This window comes from Drosophila nasuta, chromosome 3, assembly GCF_023558535.2.
Source record: "Drosophila nasuta strain 15112-1781.00 chromosome 3, ASM2355853v1, whole genome shotgun sequence".
Taxonomy (NCBI): Eukaryota; Metazoa; Arthropoda; class Insecta; order Diptera; family Drosophilidae; genus Drosophila; species Drosophila nasuta.
The window spans coordinates 40,375,943-40,395,664 of NC_083457.1; the positions used below are offsets into that span (position 1 = coordinate 40,375,943).

Genomic DNA, 19,722 nt, shown 5'->3' on the forward strand with positions numbered 1-19,722 from the left:
GGCCACACTAAACCCATCTTATTTCGCGCCAAAGAAACACTAGCAGTTTTTTCTACAGCCATTTTGTTTATATAAAAAATTTGCAACGCTTTACAAACAATACATTATACATTAATCAGACACTCTGTAAACCCTTCTCCGGACAAATAGCACCGCATTTGGTACATCCAAAATTGGCGTCCGTTAATAAATTCGCGCTTAAACAGTAATAGCAATAAATATGCCCACAGCCTATATGATGGGGAAGAGTTGGTCGTTCGCCGCAATAGCTGCAGCTGGTGTTCACCAACATTTTGGCCGCAATCGGTTCACGAGCAATGCTTTCCCGTCGCCAGCCACCTTGACTTTCGTTGCCAAAGAATCCTGCCTTCAGCAGCCTGTTGATCTTGCGGAAATTAATGATGGGCAGCAGCAAGCCAAGAATTTCCTGTAAGTAAACAACTTTTTATTAGAAACTCATTTAGTATCAAGGGCATGCATGATCTTACCATGAAACCGCCCCAGAGCAATTCACGTGTCAGGTACTTGTAGCCAATGTCTCGTCTTTGGTTATTGCGCAGACTAATGTAGTCCAACCCTAGCATAAAATCAATTAATGTGGGCTTTCGTCCCGTCTTTAAAAAGCGAAAATAGTTGAGCACATTTAGGACTAGGGCGCTGTTCTCCGCCCAAGTGATGGCTTGGCTAAACCATTCCACACGATGGGATAAACGTCTTTCCTCCCAGCTCTTAACGTAACCGGGCAGCACAGTGAGGGCAAAGTGTAGCACCAAACGGGATACTGTCAGCTTCTCAGCATCGTAGGCCAAGACAAGTAATTGTTGTCCAAAAGTCGAGCATCGTTTGCCTACAGAGCCAAACCAAATGGCTGACTGTATCAGTAAATCCAATTCTGGTTGTATTTTAATAAACAACACTGGCTGCAGTAGAGATTAAGTATTATGGCATATGCTTTATCTATTGCGGTTACTTCCTCACCGATATCGCTTGTAAGTTCTCAAGCAGATTATCCCGTATCATTCGAGTGATATCTTTGTTGAGGTAAATGGCATCTACCTGAGAATTGGAATTGTCTGTATTATATGTTTATTTTGTATCTCAGTTAGTATTACCTGATTTACGCGCGGCACATATTTATTTTTGGCCAGCATTTTGTTGTTTATATGCGGCCCTAAACATTTGCCAGTTTTGTACTATGCCCCTACTGGATAGAGGTGGAGAAACATCGTTAACATTATCGATACATCGATGTCTTTTAAGCATCGATTTCTTATGCAATACGTAACATCTAGTTATTTTTCACTTAACATTTTAGTATATTTTCAAACGCTTGTTAAAAGGCGCGACAATTTAAATTGCGTGTTATTTTATTATCAGCCATTTCATGTTGTGGTAAAGCTATCTAGAAAAAGGTAAAATATTATTTTAGATTACAGTTAAAAGAAAAATAACACAGTAAATAAAATATTGGTGCAATCAACCAAATCTATATATAGGGCAATGCGTATCTGGACCTATTTTTTAAAGTTTCTAAGATAAAATAAGTTTTGTGATTAGAAAATTTTTGTATTTCTTTAAAACTTATTGCATATGATGTAAAGCGTGCTTAAGGTGCAGAACTGACGTTCATAGCCAATTTAAGTATGTACATACACCCACGAAAAAGCTTTCAATTTCGTCAGCACTCCAAAAACTTAAAAATTGATTACGAGAGCTCTTCAATTTTTTTTAATAATAGCTATTAGAGAGTATTTTGAACCCGAAAACCACTTATTTATACCTCTCCAAATATTTATCTAATTATTTATTGCAAATACAGACAATTATTTGGTGATTTTTTTGCGATGACCATTTAGGAAGCAATTCGTATTACGTTATTCGCAAAACTTATGTAATTTCAATCAAAACAAACGCACACAACCAGTTCCAAGGCGGAAAATTCGTCTGTTGATTTCTTGTAATCACTTTTTATTGCTTATACGCCGCGTAAACCTGTTGGACATGTCAAAGATTTAGACATAAAACCATAAAACGAAAAAAAAAATATGACAAATGTTGTCCGGCTGTAAAGTGCAAGTTCAATGCTTGGCATCGACTTGTTAATGGCACCAAACAAATAAAAAGAGGGAGTTTGTCGATTTGATTTTATAAAAAGTACATAATTCACATTTGTTTATTACACAATTTACAAGTGTTTTTTTGTTCGTTTCATTTTGTTTGTTCTCTGTATACAATATTATATGATAGTTACAGTAGATGGTAGATGATTGATAAATTCGTCTGAGTGAATGAACTAGCGTTAAGAGAGCATGAATCCTAGCTAGATAATGACTAAGAAACAGTTTATAGAAATTGAGAGTAGGACAGGCATTAAGGGTTAGTTGTTTAAGTGAAAAGTATTTGCTATCACAGAAATAAAATACGATATTAGATTGATATGATGATATGAGTATTATGAAGTATTATGCATGAGATGCCAAGCAAACTCGATTGTGAGAGGACACATCGAGATGCATGGATCAGATTGTCAGTGTCCTAATTACGAGATATGAAGCTGATTATATATTACATTCTTGACATGGATCGATCGTTTCGTTGATGTTTTCGTATGTTCGCTGTTGTGTGAAATGTGGATTGATTGATTGGCTGATTGATTGATGACGTTGCTGTAGCAAATTTGGCTAACTCTAGTGCATATAGTTAAACATAGTTATGGTCTGTTGCGTTCAGCGTATGCGTTTTAGTATGCTTTAGTAGTGATGCTCATGATGATCGTGATGCTCATGGATCTCCTCATGATGATGCACTGGCGCCGTCTTGTGGACGACAGCATTGAAGCCATTGTGCTTGTCGGCAGTGTAGTCGACGGTACGAATGGAACCATCGGGCTCCACCAGAGAGTATTGTCCCTTGACGGTGTCACCATCACGAGTCTCGTGCTGGGACTTGACATCGCCGGTGTGGAAATCGTTGACGCCATACTTGAAGGCATATTTGGGAGGAGCCTGCAAACATTGATATTGTAATATCGTATACTTAATATATGGGGTAAGCTAATCTCACATAGTAGTCGACATGTTCGTCCTCATGACCATGATCCTCTACCTCGTAGTGGGGATGCTCATGATGACCATGCTCCTCGCCCAGCGAAATGCGCTCAATCTGATGCTGATGCTCATGACCATATTCGTGAATTGGCTCAGCCTCGTGATGAGCCAAATGCTCGTAGCCACCGTGACTCTCCTCGTAGTAATGATGATCCAATGGATAGGCCATGCCCAGGCACAGAGCCGATGCGAAAATCAGATACTGCAATTGCATAATTGATGTAAAGTAATGTGATGCGATGTGATGTGATGTGGCTTAGCTAATTGTTTGTTAACATGTCGGCTCGTTGTTGGAGTCTGCTAATTGGGTTTAGAGGTTCAACAAGCGTGCGGAAAACCTGCCACAACTTGCATTCAACTCTTTTTCTTCTCTTTTTTTTCTTTCTTTGTAACATAGTTTGTGGCTTGTGTGGTTTTGGTTTTTTCATCGAATTTTTAATGAAGTGTTAGTTGTGGTTTTGGCTTTTTGGCTACTTGCTTCAATGCCTCCTTGTTGCTGAAATTATCGCATTTATTTAAGCTGTGGTTATGCCACTTGCAATTTACTTTTTTATTACAAAGTTATCAGATTGGTTGCATATGATATTTAGTCGGTGGTGTTGATAGCTTTGTTGGTTTTTTGCAAAGCAATTATTAAATACGAAGTAGAGGGAGTTAAAAAACAGAAATGAATCTGTTTATACCGTACTGATTTCTTCTTGTGCTTTAAGAAATATTATAAATATATTTTGTATTTTAAAAATATTACTCAGAAAAAAAGCTAACAGAATTTTGAATAAATATTTTCATTTAGTTAAAATCAATATTAATTATTAAATCAATATTAAGTTACTTTAAAATTTTATTTTAACTTGTGTTTCAAATGAAATGTATTAACATTTTTCTTATCTGGTTTTCTGTATCTAACTTTTAAAGAGAAATTATTCGAGGAACTATAAAATAATCATTGCATTTTCATACTTTGATTAATTCTTGATTGATGGAAGTCTAATCAAAATTGTGAATTATTTATTAAAAATGATATCTTAATCTTTTTAGTCCAATAAAAGTATTCGAATTCTGTTGGACTCTTTTCTAATTTAAAATGTTGTATCACATCACTTTTACTGATTTATAGATGATACTTGAAGTACTCTATAAATCTATTTAACGAAACACTTTCAACACTTGCATGGCCATTTTTATCCTTTTTAAGGATGCACGACAGTTTATTGTTTTGCACTTTATGTGAATATCCTTTGTAACTGCATCCTTTTGGTTTCATGTTTTGTGCTCACCTTAAAGGCCATTTTAAAACGTGTGTTTTTTTTTGTTGAGGGTCTTTAAGGAGATTTATAACTTGGTTTTGGTTTTATCGACGTTCCACGAGCTGCACGCAACGGGATTCCACAACTGAATAATGTAGTTGCAACGAGCCACGGCCGCTTTTATATAGTTAGGAAGAAAGTGAATCGACGACGCGAAGTCGACGTCGCTGCCCCGCAACAACAGTGAGCGGCAGGCCGCAGTGGCAACAACAGCAGCAACAACAGCGTCGGCAGCAAAGAGTGCAGAGATCTCAAATAATGTAAAACAGTTCAGTTAGTAACTGTAGTTAATATGTCGGTGGCCAAAGCATTGTTGTAGTAGTTGCTGTTGCTGTTGCTCTGGCTGTTGCTGTGTAGGTGATTGGTGACGCATTTCGTTGCAAAAATTTGACAGCGACAACTTGACGTTGAAATGGTTAGTTAATACTTTTATGGAGCCTTTGCTACACAATCTTTTGCTAGTATATCTCTATTACATCCCGCTCTTTCTCTGCTCTATTACGAACGCAATTTGACCTAAATTTTCGGTTTAACTTTTGCCATGATTTTGATTTGCATTGTGCGATGCTGTTGGGCTAACTTTTTGATCTACTATCGTCTACTTTTAATGCGCTAATCGTAAACGGGTAAACTGGTAAAATTGTTAATTGAACCATTTCTGTGTTTCGACGGCAACAATAAAGTTGAGCGCCTCTATAAAGACAACTTTTGTAATCTTTAAGTGTTGCTCTCGCAGCGGCTGGAGGCCTTTTTTTTTTGGTTTTTTGGTTGGGATTTTCATTGGTTGCACGTCGTTTAGATTGTACTTCAAATCAAAGTTAAGTGCAGCAGCAGCAGAAACAACAGTAAAAATAACAATAGCAGCGACAACATCGACAGCATTGAGAAATTGACCAATTATTTTGCGTCTATTTTCAATTGAACGACTTTTGCGGAGCGCCCCGGAGGAGATTTTGTTTTTCTAACTGCTAATTAGGCAACGAACCGTATACGTTACATTTTTTGGATAATCTACGGGAGAAGCGATCCATATGTGTCTTTTATGGGATTTTGTAAATGCTGAAAATTACATTGATATCATTTTGTTTTTTTCGGCTATGTAACAAATGAAGGTCTTTAATGCATTTAGCAATTGAGTTAATGGCTTGTAATCAGTTAGTAATGAGCTGTAATGGTAATAGCCTTGAAAGTAGTTGAAACAAATTGATGAATGGAATGCAATCGAACAGGAAAATACAAATTTTCGGTAAATGTAAATTATGCCAAGTCAGATAGGTGAGAAATCTGTAAGGGAATCTGTGGAAAAATACTAAAAAAAAAGTGGTAAGAAAAATATATAAATATTATAAAATTTCGGTTACTTTAAAATACGCAAAAAAGGAAGGTAAAGTGTGCTCGACTGTGAGATACCCAATGCCTATTTTCAATAAAAGCAAACAGTGCGGTATTATTCTTAAAATATACTATGTAATCTCCCACAAAAAAAAAAAATGTCAACGCCCATATTTGGTATATGGATAAAGTACTACAATCGAAATATACTATAGAGATTAAATTATACAATTTCCCATCAACATAAAGTTATAATACTCTCTACCGTGTTCGTAGTTCTCATGCTCAAAGTTGTTTACTTCGCCATATTAAAACTAAAAAAATACTAAAATACTAAATACTAAAGATACATCATGAAAGTACTAAAAAAACAATGGTGTAATGTGCTAGTTAAATTTTTAAAGTGTCCATCTTATATTAAATAAGATGACAGAATAAATAGATTACTTCATGTTTGTAATCTTCATTTCACTCTTCATTCATATTTACTTTGTGCAACATCATCGTCTACCCACTTTGCATTGAGTTGCAGTTCTCAGGCTCAAAGTGTGTTTACCTCAACACTTTTGAACAGCAGGTTGATGCACGTTTAAATGCAGGCACATTTTTTTTAATTGCTATATTTAAAGTCGACAACATTTGACAACGTTTGCAAAGCCATGACAAGCCAAAACAAGCGCACATACATAATGAAAGAAATCAGCAGAAAACAAAACTGCAAAAAGAAACGAAAAAAAAGTACCGAAACATTTTTCATGATGATTACCAATCCGCAAAATCCCGAATTCAAAAAGCATTTGCACGTACCAAAAGAAATATGGCGAATCAAATAAATGCTTAATTATGGTCTACAAGGGGACGCTTTATAGTTACTAGTATGTGGTGTTGTTGTGTATTATATTTGTGTGTAAGTGTGTGTGTGTTGGCGTTGCAGCAGGTGGAAAATATAATGCAAGTCAACATAGCAAGCAACTCTTCGGCTTCGACTTCGACTACAAGTTGGAGTTGGAGCTGAAGTTGCAATTGAAGCTACAGCTTGAGTAGCATGCCAAAAAGCCAACTTCTCTTTTTTCGGTTTTTGTTTTTTTGATTTTTTGGTGTGCGATGTTTTGCAATTTGGCGAAGCGACGCAAATTGAACCCAATGTTGATACAATTTTCCAGTGTGCATTTTTATTTTCATTTCGTGGCAGAGACAGCACTTCAATGACGAAAAGAAAGCTTGTTGAATGACAAGATACTCTAGAAAAATTGAGTTGAGATGTTGAATTCATATTTTGTAAGAGGTGAAGTAGAGAAAAGACTTTAAAGTTGAAAACTGTTTAATTTAAATTTAAATATAAATTTAATTTTTATTTTGACAATAATTTACGACTGTTTAATTTAAACTTCCCGGTCTTTTTCTTAAGTTGGCAGAAGTGTTAATGGCATCTGGGCGAATTTTTATATCAATGCTATTATTAGTAATATATTTACGTTTGTACCTCAGTAAAATTGATATTTGTGCATCATATTTTTATTTATCAAACGATCAAGTGATCGGAGTATCAGATCATTTTGCAAAACGTTTTGAAAGACTAATTGGGCTTGTGAAAATTAATTATCGCCAAAAATTCGATGCATTACGATACCATCATCTTCTCCTAATCTTGCTCCGCGTGACTTCTGTCTATTCCCAAAACTTAAGATGGAACTTTGGGGATCGCGTTTCAAGTCCATTGATAAAAGCTTAATCGAAGAAGGAACAGGATTATTTGCCAGATATATAAACAAATTCACCTTCCTTTTTGCGCACAGTAGTACTTACATGTGTATATAATATTCGTTTTAGTAAATCTTTCATATTATTTCATTATTTGCTCACTCAAAAAATGAAGAACAGTTTAGTTAGATTGTGGCTCTAGTATTTCTTTGTTTTTTTTTTTTTAAGGAAGAAGTTTTAAGTTTCAATCTTATTGATTTGATATGAGGGCCTTTTTCTTATTCCTAAACTGTGACAACTCTTTAGCTAATATACCCCATATGAATTCGCCTTCTCCTGACCAAAACAATAACAACATTTTTCGGTAGATATTTTTTGGTGCAAGTTGTTTGGTCTGTTGTTGATGCAAAAGTTGTCGTCATCGCTGCAATCGCTGCTCACATATTTTCATTTTGTTTGCTCATTGAAGCATCGCATCGAGTCGCATTGTAGTTGGCCTATGTTGCACATACACTTACAGAGTATAGGTGTATTTGTGTGTGTCTGCCACAGCAGGTGTTAATTTTTAGTTCGATTTTTCGTTTAGAGCCAAAAAATGTAGTTTAGTTTTAGACAGATTTTTCGTTTGGCCAACCAGCCACTCAATCAATTTCGATTCGCCTAAAGCTCACGACTAAAGTGAAAAGTCAAAACCAAAAAAAAGTGAGCTGCAACTGGGTGAATTGTGGGGCATGCAGCATGTGGTGCAGCTGTGTGTAGTGGTGCTCCGGCAATTACCTAGTAACTCATATTTACTGTTGGACATTTAGTACATGCATTAAGTGCGGCTGCTGTGCATGAGCATGTGCAGCAAGCAGCAAGCAGCAGCAGCAGCAGCAAGCAACAAGCAACAGTTGCTGTTGCAAGTTGCAAGTTGCAGTACCTCGTAAGCTGCCTGATTGTCTGGCATTTGACTAGCAACAACATCGGCTGCGGCTTTTGTCTCATTGTTTCATATTTATTTGGACTCTATGGCCTCCTAACGAGCCCGCGCCACAGCGACGCGTGCATCTTTCCAAAGTTGTCGTGGGAATCATTTATGCCTTATCCTTTTATGCAGTCTGCTTGCGCAACAGCATCAGCAGCAGCAGCGGTAGCAACCAGCATTGTTGTTGCCGCCGCTCAGGTTGCAAGTTGCACGTAATTGAAAATTACATTTCGAGCGCTTAAGCGAAAGCCTTCGAGTCATGGCATAATTTTATTGCCTGCAATTCATATTCATTTATTTGAAGGCAACGCACATCAAAACATATTTTTTTTTTCGTTTTTTTTTTGGCTTTTGCTTTCAACTGCACACGCACAACTGCTAATGAGCTTGCGTTATCTCTCCTTCTCTTCGCTCTTCGATCGGTAAACAACAACTCAACAGCTAAACTAGCTGCAGCACATTGAACTTAAACGGCGCCTGCCAATTGCCGGCAACATTAGCAGCAGCAGCAACAGCAGTAGCAACAGCATTAGCGTCAACTTGTCAACAATGTTGCTAGCGGCGCGAAAAGTGCGTAGCAACATTTTCAAATGTATGTTGACAACGTGTTAGCTGCAGTCGTTGTGTGCGTTTGTTGTAAGGGAAGTGAGGAGCAGCTATTTAGTGGTTGAGATGTTAATGCTACTTGTCAACTATGTCAAAGTAAAGCGGGAGTTGACGTGCATTACAAATTATTGTAACAATGAAAAATCCATATTCATTTCTTTGTCCTTACGGACTGAAATACCACATGTGGCAAACTGCTGCACAAATGGTAATAGCTTCGAAGCTTCCATTTAGTTTACGTCATATTCATGCTGAATAGCATGAATCTTTTTAAAATTTCAACTCAAATTATTTACAAATCAGAAAGTCTCATAGTTACGTCAACAAATTGAAAATACAAATAGAATATGTTAGATTCAATTTGCAAATTAAAGTTTGTGCTTTTTTTTAATAAATTTCATGGCATAAAACTATTATTTTGCTGAACAGTTTTTCTGATTGATCCACTAAGCCAATTCGCCTCTTGAGACGCAATCGAAAGGCATTAATCTTGAGAATATGTTTAAGTGAAATAGAAAAGAATATAAAATCATAAGATTAAGAAATCCCTTTAATTGAAATATTAAATATAACATATTTATATTTAAACCCGCTTAATTTAAATTTAATTTGTATATTATTAACATAAAAAATGTAATTTCATTAATATTAAGATTATTTAATTTATCTTAAAAATAGAATTTATGGAACTTTAACATTTAGTAGGAAACTCTCTTTTTATGATATCTACTTTAATTACTCCTCGTCACATAACACACTTTTTCTTCCGCATATTTTTTCCCTAGCGCATCGAATCGAAATTATTTTAATTGATATTTAAATCTTTATAATCCCGCAACTAAGTAATGTTGTAAAGCTTAACAAAGCCTAATGCCCGCAGGTATTCGATACGCTTAAGAGACTTAAAAGACTAGTTGCATTTGGTTTTGGAATTGAAATTGGAATTCAGTCGTGTTGAGCTTAGCGGCTGCTCTCAACGCTGCTTGTCAGCGGTGTTTTGTGGTTGACATAATAAATAGCTGCAGAAATTAATTAAATGCAAATTGTCAAATCACATAATCATATCATACGGCAGCTCAGAGTCTGCGTTCGTGTTGCATCGCAACAATGTTGCAATACACGGAAAACTCACGTTGCAAACAATTGTGGAAAAAAATTGATTTTTCACCGAGTCGCAGAGACAATTTTCTTCAATTGAAATAAAGCCAAGCTGTGGTCTAATTATCCGAGTGTTAATCAAAATATTTACGATGCAAAATCGTTAAACATTTTAATTTGTGGCGAGTGCTTTTTCACACATTTCACATTTAAGTTTCCTCGACGCTATGCGACTCGACCCGTTTTTTTTTTTCTGATGGCGACTTCCTTGCAGTTTTAGTTGTTTGACTCTTGCCGGCAGACTCTCTCTGTGTGTGTGTGGCTCATTAATTAGTCGGCAGGGGATTGAAATGATGGCGTTCGACTTCCTACAACGAAACGCGCTTAACAGTTTAACAAAAAGAAAAACCCCAACACAAAAAATCGTTAAAAGTTAAAAGTTTGAGGCTTCGAAGTAGGTTAAATACTTTTACCTTATTTTGTCGTCGTCTTTGGCTAATTGCCGTCATTTTTGGCAGGCTGCAGCTGCTGCTGTTTAATCTCTTTCTTCTGCTTCTCTTTTTGGTTTTTTTGTTGTTTTTTTTTGCCTTTTTCCTGTTTGGTGGCTGTCGGCAACCCCCAGCGTTAGACAATTAACAACTTTTCAAGCGCGTTCCAACCGGATGTTATGAAATTTACCAGTTTTGCTCTCTCAGACAGTCGTCGTAGTCGCTCAGTCCTGGCCATATCAAGATTATAAATTTGTGTTTTTTTTTTTGGGTAAATTTATGCAACCGGAGCGGAGAGCCAACTAACTGGTTGGCTCCTCTAATCAAGTTGTCAAGAGTGTCGTCGACACATTTCTGGCCAAATAAATCTTTTTTATTTTTCGGCCAAAATAATAATCATAAAAATGCGAGAAAAACGACAACTACACATACTTTATGCAGGGACCTGTTCAATGTTAAGTTGAAGTGCAGTGCAGAGGTTTGACTTCTTCTACCTCCGATGCGTAGTTCCACTGTGCGTATACGTAATGTGGACTTACGTTACGTAGCCGATGCAACGTTCGATCTGAACACTTTCACACAGCGTGTTTGCACTGGGCACTGGGTTGATTTTGCAACTGAATCAACTACAAAGTGAATCAAAAAAAAAAAAAAAAAGTGATTACCTCAGCTGCCTGCCAGCAATTAGTTAATGACCAAATATGTATGCCAAATAATGCAGCGACGGTTGAAATGAACGTAGCAACAATTTAATTAACATACAATAAAACACTTGAATGCATATGAAAGTTGGCAACAATGCAACTGGCAGCGCCATACCGCCATACCGCCGCATGCCACATGCCGCATGCCACGCCACGCCAATCCATCCACTGTCAAATTGGACGCGCTTCGCCCCTTGTGGCCATAATCAAAAGAGTTATGAACGTGGCTTGTTTAATTGGCACACAATCGCTGCTGCAGTCACATACTGCAGCGCAAGACAGAGAAAGGAAGAGAGTGTGAAAGAGAGAGAGAGAAGAAAATTATGCTTAAATCATAAACTAAACAAATATCATTAGCGATGGACAGTAAAGCGAAAGCAATAACAATAGACACGGCATTTCCAATGTCGATTCTTTGAAAGCAAAACAAAAATAAAATTAAGTTGAAACTCAACTTCCAGTTGATAGTTTATTTTATTGGGCTGCACAGTTTAAATATAAAATACATTGTCACGTCTTTGTTTTTATTGAATTTTTATCGCTAAACGTTATTAATTGCTTTTGCAAAGAGAAAGGGATACTTCAACAGGATTAAAGTGTAGCAAGTGCTTTGCAATAATAATTGCAATTCAATTAAAAATATATTTTTGACTCAACTAAATATATATACAGTAAAGAGAAAGGGTTGGATAAGTTAAGATCATTTAATTATTTAACTAATTTTATGGCAAGGAAACTTTTGCTTAATAAATTTGCAATTTTTTTTGACATTTTAAAACAGTTTATTAGTTTTATAAAACTTAAAATATATTTCCATTTAACATAAACACACTTTTTGTAGTTGTGAATTTCATATTTTTCTACATTACATAAATGCTAATAAATCTTTGAATTTGAAGCTTTAATTGCTGCGAGCTTTTAGAAAACATTTCTCCGTTTGGAAGACTGCAATAAAAAGTGAATGGACGCTAGACAACAAAATTATAAGTGAGTGAAGTGAAAACGCCACAAAAACAAACAGAAAACATACAATATAAATTCAAAATTCGTATAAATATCAAATAAAATGTTAGCCGCTGTTGCATCATACAAATCCGAATCCGAGGAGGGGCCAAAAGCGTGCGTGATACAAATTAAAGTGGGAATGGAATAATAAAGCAGCTTAAATATGCATGAGGCAATTGCAGCAAAAAGAAAAAAAAACGAGTGCGAAAAATCCAAATGCAATACATTTCCTTCCGTTTAACGCATTTACAACCAAAGAGTTAGTGATAAAGCAATTGAGATAGAGAAAGAGTGTACGATGTTTTGTCTTCCTGATGATACTAATGCAAATTTCAAACGTCTTTTGGTAATCTCAAAGTAACTTTGCAACCAGTTTGTCACCCACATTTAACCCATAAAATTGTGGTGCTCAGCTTCAAAGGCGGCAATTTGTTGAATAATCTGAAAGGCTTTTTTGCGGTTTGCTCCAATTTGAGACCCGGAAGATAAACACACACACACTGAGAAAATGAAGCCATTTATCGATTGCGTTTTATTTGGAATTCTTTGAGTAAAGACTTATGCAAAAAAAAATTGTAGTCGAAAATGATTACTCATAAGTCGCCGACTTTTACCGATGATGAAAAGTGAAAGATCTTTTTGCCGGCGCGATTTGCTTACCTAATATTTATTAGACTTTGTGCTTGTTTCTTTTTTTGGTTTTTCTTTTGAGGAGGGGCGTGTCGGTACAGCTACTACTATGTTTAGTACGCTGCTGCTGTACAGTGGGGCGGGGTACAGTGGGACCACTTGTGATTCTCGTTGAATGTGCATAATTTGAGTGTGCCTCTTAAGTTTTTATACCCGCTATCAATAGGATAGAAGGGTATTATGGACTTGGTATATACAATAATAACTACAGTATTTTAGATCCTTGAACAACAGTTAACAATTGTAGAAGTTGTTGAAAATATTATTTTGTTTGGAAAAAAGGGTGATGCTCTCAGTTGCTTTGATTGAAGTCGATGGTATATTTGAAACGTAATTGTGTATCGATACACCTTTTTTTTAATTGTTGGTATATTTTTAGATTATACTCCATTTTTTTGGGTTTATTGGTATGGTATAGTTTGAATATTATATTGTATATTTATATACTAAACTTATTTCTGTATTTTTGTATATTTTTATAATATTCTCTCACTGTTTTGCTTTTATTATAATGGTATATTTTTAACGTAATTTTATATTGATATACTAAATATGGTCTTCGGTATATTTTTGTATACTTTGGTATTTTTTTAGGATAATACGGCACTGTTTTGGTTTTATTGGTATGGTATATTTTGAACTTAATGGTATCTTGATATACCAAATATAATCTTCTAAATATTTATTATTGAAAACAAGTAGCGGGTATCTCACAGTCGTGCACACTCGACCGTAGTTTCTTACTTGTGTTTCTTCAAACATTTACTTTATTCAAATTTGGTAAATGTTCAAGGAATTCACGACGATTTGCTTCAATGATTTGCTTGTACCAATTCGAGCTGTTGCTAACGTTATTGACCAATGGCCTGGGCGGCAATAGTTCACTCGAATCGGACTCTGTTATTTGTGGTGCCTTTTCGGCATTATTGCTCTTGGCTTTATCGTACTTGCTAAGCTCGGCCGATGACTCAGTTGTGGCTGTTGTCGTTGCCGTTGTTGCCCTTGTTAACAGTTCTTCGACTGGCAATTCGAATGGCACAAGCGGCAGCTCGTTGGGCACCACTTTCTGAAGCGTCTCAAAGGCCAAACTGCCATTGGGCTGCTGCTTCAGCGGTGTCTTGCCATTGACTATATCTAAGACTGCGGGCTGGAGCACATCCTGCGCCACATCAATGTGAAACAAGTCAAGACCATGTTGTTGTTTCAATTTCTCTGCGACATCATCTTCCACGTCGTCCACGCTCACATTCAAATGTTGCTTGGCATCCCAACTCACATTGTTTGCTGGCTGCATTTTATGTTGATCTCTCAGAAAATCAGGCAGCTTCGTGGGCCAAATGGTGTCCACTTGTTGCTCCCCTGGAGCGTAGCTTTGTGAGTGCGCCAAGTAGCCGCCATCTGCGTCGGCTCTGTAGCGTGTCACTTGAATGTGAGCATCAGGTCGCACATAGCCAAAGCTGCCCACAATGCTTCCATTCAAATAGCGACGCTCATCTCTAAATTGCACGTTGCCCGTTTGCGCATCTTCCACCTCATAGCCAAAGGCATACGTATTGGGACCTATTTAAAGTAAGTTTTTATTAAAATTGTTTCTTCACATATTTCTTAACCTACCGTAAGGCTGATGCAGAAAATAGTTGCTCGTTTTGCTAGGTTCGCTGCGATTTGTAGCCGCTGTGTTCGAGTATGTTGCACTTTCAGTCCGCAGCGGTGTGGCCAACACGTCGTATACTTTTGTGATCAACAGCAATTGCAGTAGCTGCAGAAACAAAAAAGTTGTTGCATACTTTTAGGTAAATTAACTAGACTAAAGACTGTTTTCTCTTGAAGCTTTGATAAGTATTTACAAGCTTTTAATTTTTAAATTAATTTAAAACTTTTAAATGCTTTCTAATGCTTTTTTAAGTTTTTTAAGCTAAAAGGAAAACTGACTAAACTCCAGTTTATTTCAAAGTAAAAGCTTGATTTTACCTTTTAACTTGAAAAACTTAAAAAAACATTTAAGTTAGTGAATAAGTTAATAAGCTTTTAGTTTAACATTAATTCAGAGATTTATTAGAAAAGCGAACTTAATTCAGCTTTAAGATTTGCATTAAACTAAGTTCAACTTTGAAGAAAAGTAGACTGCAATCGTTTTCTTTTTAACTTAAACAACTTGAATAAGTATTTAATTTAGAAGTACAAAAATGTAAAAATAGCGTTTACTTTTAAATAAATTTATGGCAATAACAAGCAAAAAGGCTTTTATTATTTAATTTGGAGATTGAATTAAATTAAACTTGCGTAGTTGAGTTGACTCTAAATACGGCACAGCTGGGAGTGATATGCTGTAAAGACGAAGATGTACTCGTAGTTTCTTCAGCTGAGCAAGAGTCATGTTAATATAGTATAAAGCTATTTATTTGTGTTATCTAATATTGTTATGACGAATTAATTATTTCCTTAAAACTTTTGCAGTTATCTTTTATCCTATATTACTTGTTTGTAATTCAAATTAATTTCCAATATTATTATTTGAATGCTTACAAAATATTTTAAAACTTAAATTAGACTAAAGACTGACCCAGACATGTTTATGATCCTTTTTTGTGCCTTACTATACTGATTTTCAATTATACTGTCAAAATGAATTAAATTGAATTTAATATACAAGAATCAGATTCAACATTTAAGTTATGTTATAATAGTCAGAGTTACAATTATAAAACATATGTTTTTAGTTTCTCATCAAATTAACATATATTTGTTTATAAGTTGGAATTTTTATATGTTCATTGAATTATTCGTATGCATAACTTAGATTAAAATATGAATTATTTTATAATATTTATAAATACAATGTTTATGGGTACACTTTTCGAATTTAGCTTGAGTAACCAAAAAGTTCTTTAATCTTATTCATAAATCAATCAAACTGTCTTTTATAATAAATCTTCATCCACGCACTTACAACCAAGTATTGCCGAAATATGCGATTGTTTGACAATGTTTCCATGCTGAATTTTAATGAGCCGCCAAGCACATTTGTGTCTCTGTAATATGCTTATCTATAATTTGCTTTAACCGGGAACTTCCGCGCACTTTCAATAGCAAAATCGAACTGGAGAGCCAGCTGAGTTCCAGTCGAAGAAAAACATAATTGAGCTGCCAGAGAATTCCAATTAGAAATACAACGTCAGCATGCTAAATGATATTTCACTTTCGTGTCTCTCAAAATTCAGCAAGCTCATACAAATTGGAATAATTGGTGAGCTCACAATAATCGATAATAAACAATTATTCTGTGAGTTTGTTAATCAGAGCGACCTTTGCTAGAGCTGAGAAAGACTTTTGGGTGAGCTTATTAAAAAAACTATATAACTTTTTTTCAATTGATTTTTATTCATTTTTTTTGTAATTTTTTATTATTATTATTATTAATACATTTTTCATAATTCGATAATAACATTCTGCATTGCATTTCGTTTGCTGTGGTTTTCGTTGTCGTGCATTTTGCTTTTCACAAATGTTTTTTAAAGAATTTCTAAAAAAATTACTCAATGAACTTATGAGTGTGAGAGACATGTGAGAGTGTGTTTTGTTTTTACATTTTCTTGTTGTTTTTTACGGAGACAAGTTGTTTTTTTTTTGTGGTTTTTCATTAACATTTATATACATAATATATTTTGATATTATAATTAAGCGGCATAATTGTTTATATAAATATACAATACACACAAATTGTGAAGAATACTCTAAATGCAAAAATGAAACTAGATACAAAAGTGTCAGACTGAGAATGAGTTTGAGTTTTGAAGTTCAAGTTCGAGTGAGATAGATCGTAATATAATATAGAGTATTATATGTCAGTTGAGTGTGAATCAATGAGTGTGACAGTTGATATGTTTGTGTGTTGAGAGAGAACACAGAGAGATAGTTAGAGAGTGAGTGAAACAGTTGAGTGACTTTGTCTGACTGAGAATAGTTCACGATAAAATGCTTGAAAACGTAATTGAAACGGTCCTCCGATGCGCTCCACAGTTTTGTGATCGCTTTGATTTGTTGCTCGCCCAATGCTCGCCAAACTGTGCGCCAACTAAAATGGCACAAAATGCTTCCGATTTTCTTGAGCGAAGCTGTTCTTGGGCTGGGGCACAGTTTAATGGCATCGCTAGCTTAGAGAGTTGCATAAATATATATTACAAAAGTTGAGCAAATGAAATTGAAACTTTGCAGAGGTAGAGTAGAAAGAGAGAGAGTATTGGAGTAGGGTGAAAGTTCTTAGCGATGCCTTTGGCTCTGGGCTCAACAAATCATGGAACAGTTTTGTGCTCGGGTAATTACTTGATTCTTCCTTAGTTCAGCTTACGCTTTAGCATTGATTATCGTTCACCTTCTTCATCATCATCGACATCAACTATGATCAAGATCAAGTCATTGCTTATGCCATGCCATTGATATGTTACTTTTGTGTTTAGCGTTTTTTTCGTTTTTTGTTTTTGTTGTTTTGTTCGTATTTCCTTCGTCCATGCCATGCCAGATCAGCCGGGTGCCGGGCACCCACTAATGGTGCCCGTGTTCTACTAAAACTTTCTTAGCTAAATTTTACTTACTTACAAAAAAATGTACATGCATTTTGTTTAACGATTTCTTTTCAATGGATCAATGTCTTATCTGCCTGTTATTCCTATATTGCATTTGTTTGAAATTCATGTTTGTTCTTCTTCCGGTTGTTTGATTGTTGTGAGAGAGCACCTTTATGACTCGGGGGCAATCTCAACGCGATTTAATAATGATGCAGCAGAGGGGCGTGAGCGAGGACGGGAGCGTGCACAACTGGTGCATGGGCGATGATCTTGGGCGCGGTCTTGTGGACGACGGCATTGAAGCCATTGTGGTCATCGGCGGTGTAGTCAACGGTGCGCACAGAGCCATCGGGCTCGACCAGCGAGTATTGGCCTATGGGATGATAATAAGATTAAGTTTGTTGCTCAAGTCTTTTGTAGCCCAGTTTGTCGCTTATGCAAAGTTTATGTTGCACAAGTATTTTGGGCAAGCAATAAAGTTATTGATTGCTTAATGTCACGAGAAGTTTGTTGCTTAAGTCTTTTCTAAGCAAGTTCGTTGCCTAAGTCTTTTGTTTCTCTTGTGCCGTAACTTACCCTTCACAACATCACCATCACGCTCCTCAGCCTGAGACTTGATGTCACCGGTGTGGGGATCCTTGATGCCATAGTTGAAGGAGTATTTGGGATAGGCCACAGGCTCCGCATGCACAGCATGGGCGAGCACTGGTGCATGATGCACCTGCACCAGCGATGGGGCATAGTGACCCAGCTCAATGGGCACAGCCTGGGCGGCAGCGAAGAGCAGAGCGATGGCAACAAAGTACTGTATAGAAGCATAGAGGCAAAGAATAAGTCCTTGTTGCAAAGTGCACTATATATTTTCTTTATTTATATTTTTTGTTGTTGTTTTGCATACCTTCATGTTTGCAAAAATTGAGCACAGTGATAAACACACGACGCGAGAAAAAGGACGAAAGGATTTCGTTGAATTGAAAATTGAACAATTGAACAAATTGGCACACGACAAACTGTGACGCTTGGGAGGACCGTTTATAGCACGAAATCGTAAGCTGAACTGATGTCTGCAACGATGACCAAAAGTATTTATATACGCGCAGGCACGACGATGAAGGCGACGACGACGACGCTGCTGCTGCTGCTGCCAACGGCAGCGACGACGACGACAACGACAGCAACTCGAGTTGAGTTCGAGTTGCAGCAGCTGCAGAGGGGAGAGAGATGCAGACGCAGAGCTAGAGACTCATAGACTCATAGAGACCACGCATGTGCCGGTTGAGATGGTTGCCGCTGTTGCTGTTGCTGCTGCATGTGGCTGCTGCTGCTGTTGCTGGGTGCGGCATTTGTTGTTGGGCTGGCAAAGTTAAGAAGGCGTTGCTAAGTTGCGTTGTGACTTGGATTTTTGTATTTCGGCAGTTTTGTGTGTGCAACTCTTAAGGACAGATAACGTAGCAATTGAAAGTGACACTTTGCATTCGACTTAGATTCGTTGTTTTTGTTGTTAAGCTGAGCTGTTTATTTATTGATCGACTGCGGTAATTATGAGACGGCATTAATAGGCTCGAAAGTTGAAATCGAAAAATATTATTACCATATTTGTGACAGTCGACGGGTGGCGTTATAATTACTATAGCAAACTGCTGCAGCAAACATTGACGCAATTTGTTTAACGGCATTTTTGTCACAGAACTTTTGTGTGTGTGTGTTTATGGAATTTCGATGTTGGCAAATTTGCTATCGACTCTTGTTGTTGTTGTTGTTATTATTATCATGTTTGTTGTTGTGCCTGTTGCTACGCATTTCAAACGCCGCTCGTTTTTCAATCAAAATTTTGTGTTGCTGCATTTGACAGTTTCCAATCTGTTGCCATGAGAGCCGTAAAAAATTGTTTCTTAAAATATTTATGGCATTTTTCGTGTGCAAGTTGCAACAGTTTGCCAGCCAAGCACAAATATTAAAATATTATATAATACATAAATCACGCCGAGCTTAAAATATAATTGAAAATCTTTGCGTAGTTTTTAAAGTGTTATATTAATAAAATAAAGTATAATTGAACTAAACGCTTATGGCTGTTATAAAGCTATATTAATTGGTTGAAGGCTTTTATGGCAGTCATATTTATTATTGTTTTTATTCCCAATTTAAATAT

At 36.3% G+C, this 19,722-nt stretch overlaps 4 protein-coding genes across 5 annotated transcripts; all 4 read right to left on the reverse strand.

Annotated features, from left to right (window-relative positions):
• Positions 1-56: 56 nt before the first annotated feature.
• Positions 57-1,218, reverse strand: LOC132789787 (peroxisome biogenesis factor 2). The gene is made up of 4 exons (XM_060798050.1): positions 1,113-1,218; positions 979-1,056; positions 489-920; positions 57-427 (listed from the first exon to the last, which is right to left on the reverse strand). The coding sequence occupies exons 1-4, from the start codon at positions 1,149-1,151 to the stop codon at positions 116-118; spliced, it is 861 nt and encodes a 286-aa protein (XP_060654033.1). The 5' UTR covers positions 1,152-1,218; the 3' UTR covers positions 57-115.
• A 920-nt stretch (positions 1,219-2,138) lies between these two features.
• On the reverse strand, positions 2,139-4,492 carry LOC132790110 (histidine-rich glycoprotein). 2 transcript variants are annotated; one of them, XM_060798546.1, is made up of 3 exons: positions 4,385-4,492; positions 3,064-3,309; positions 2,139-3,005 (listed from the first exon to the last, which is right to left on the reverse strand). In XM_060798546.1, exons 1-3 carry the CDS (start codon positions 4,394-4,396, stop codon positions 2,751-2,753), a joined length of 513 nt encoding a protein of 170 aa, XP_060654529.1. In that variant the 5' UTR covers positions 4,397-4,492; the 3' UTR covers positions 2,139-2,750. The 2 variants fall into 2 exon arrangements, with proteins under 2 accessions (XP_060654529.1, XP_060654530.1); XM_060798547.1 differs by lacking the exon at positions 4,385-4,492 and having other exon boundaries at positions 3,064-3,336.
• An 8,509-nt stretch (positions 4,493-13,001) lies between these two features.
• On the reverse strand, positions 13,002-16,089 carry LOC132792392 (uncharacterized). The gene is made up of 3 exons (XM_060801749.1): positions 15,956-16,089; positions 14,620-14,764; positions 13,002-14,565 (listed from the first exon to the last, which is right to left on the reverse strand). The coding sequence occupies exons 1-3, from the start codon at positions 15,998-16,000 to the stop codon at positions 13,760-13,762; spliced, it is 996 nt and encodes a 331-aa protein (XP_060657732.1). The 5' UTR covers positions 16,001-16,089; the 3' UTR covers positions 13,002-13,759.
• Positions 16,090-16,425: 336 nt separating this feature from the next.
• On the reverse strand, positions 16,426-18,616 carry LOC132792393 (cuticle protein 8). The gene is made up of 3 exons (XM_060801750.1): positions 18,469-18,616; positions 18,147-18,375; positions 16,426-17,943 (listed from the first exon to the last, which is right to left on the reverse strand). The coding sequence occupies exons 1-3, from the start codon at positions 18,472-18,474 to the stop codon at positions 17,771-17,773; spliced, it is 408 nt and encodes a 135-aa protein (XP_060657733.1). The 5' UTR covers positions 18,475-18,616; the 3' UTR covers positions 16,426-17,770.
• Between the last annotated feature and the right edge of the window lie 1,106 nt (positions 18,617-19,722).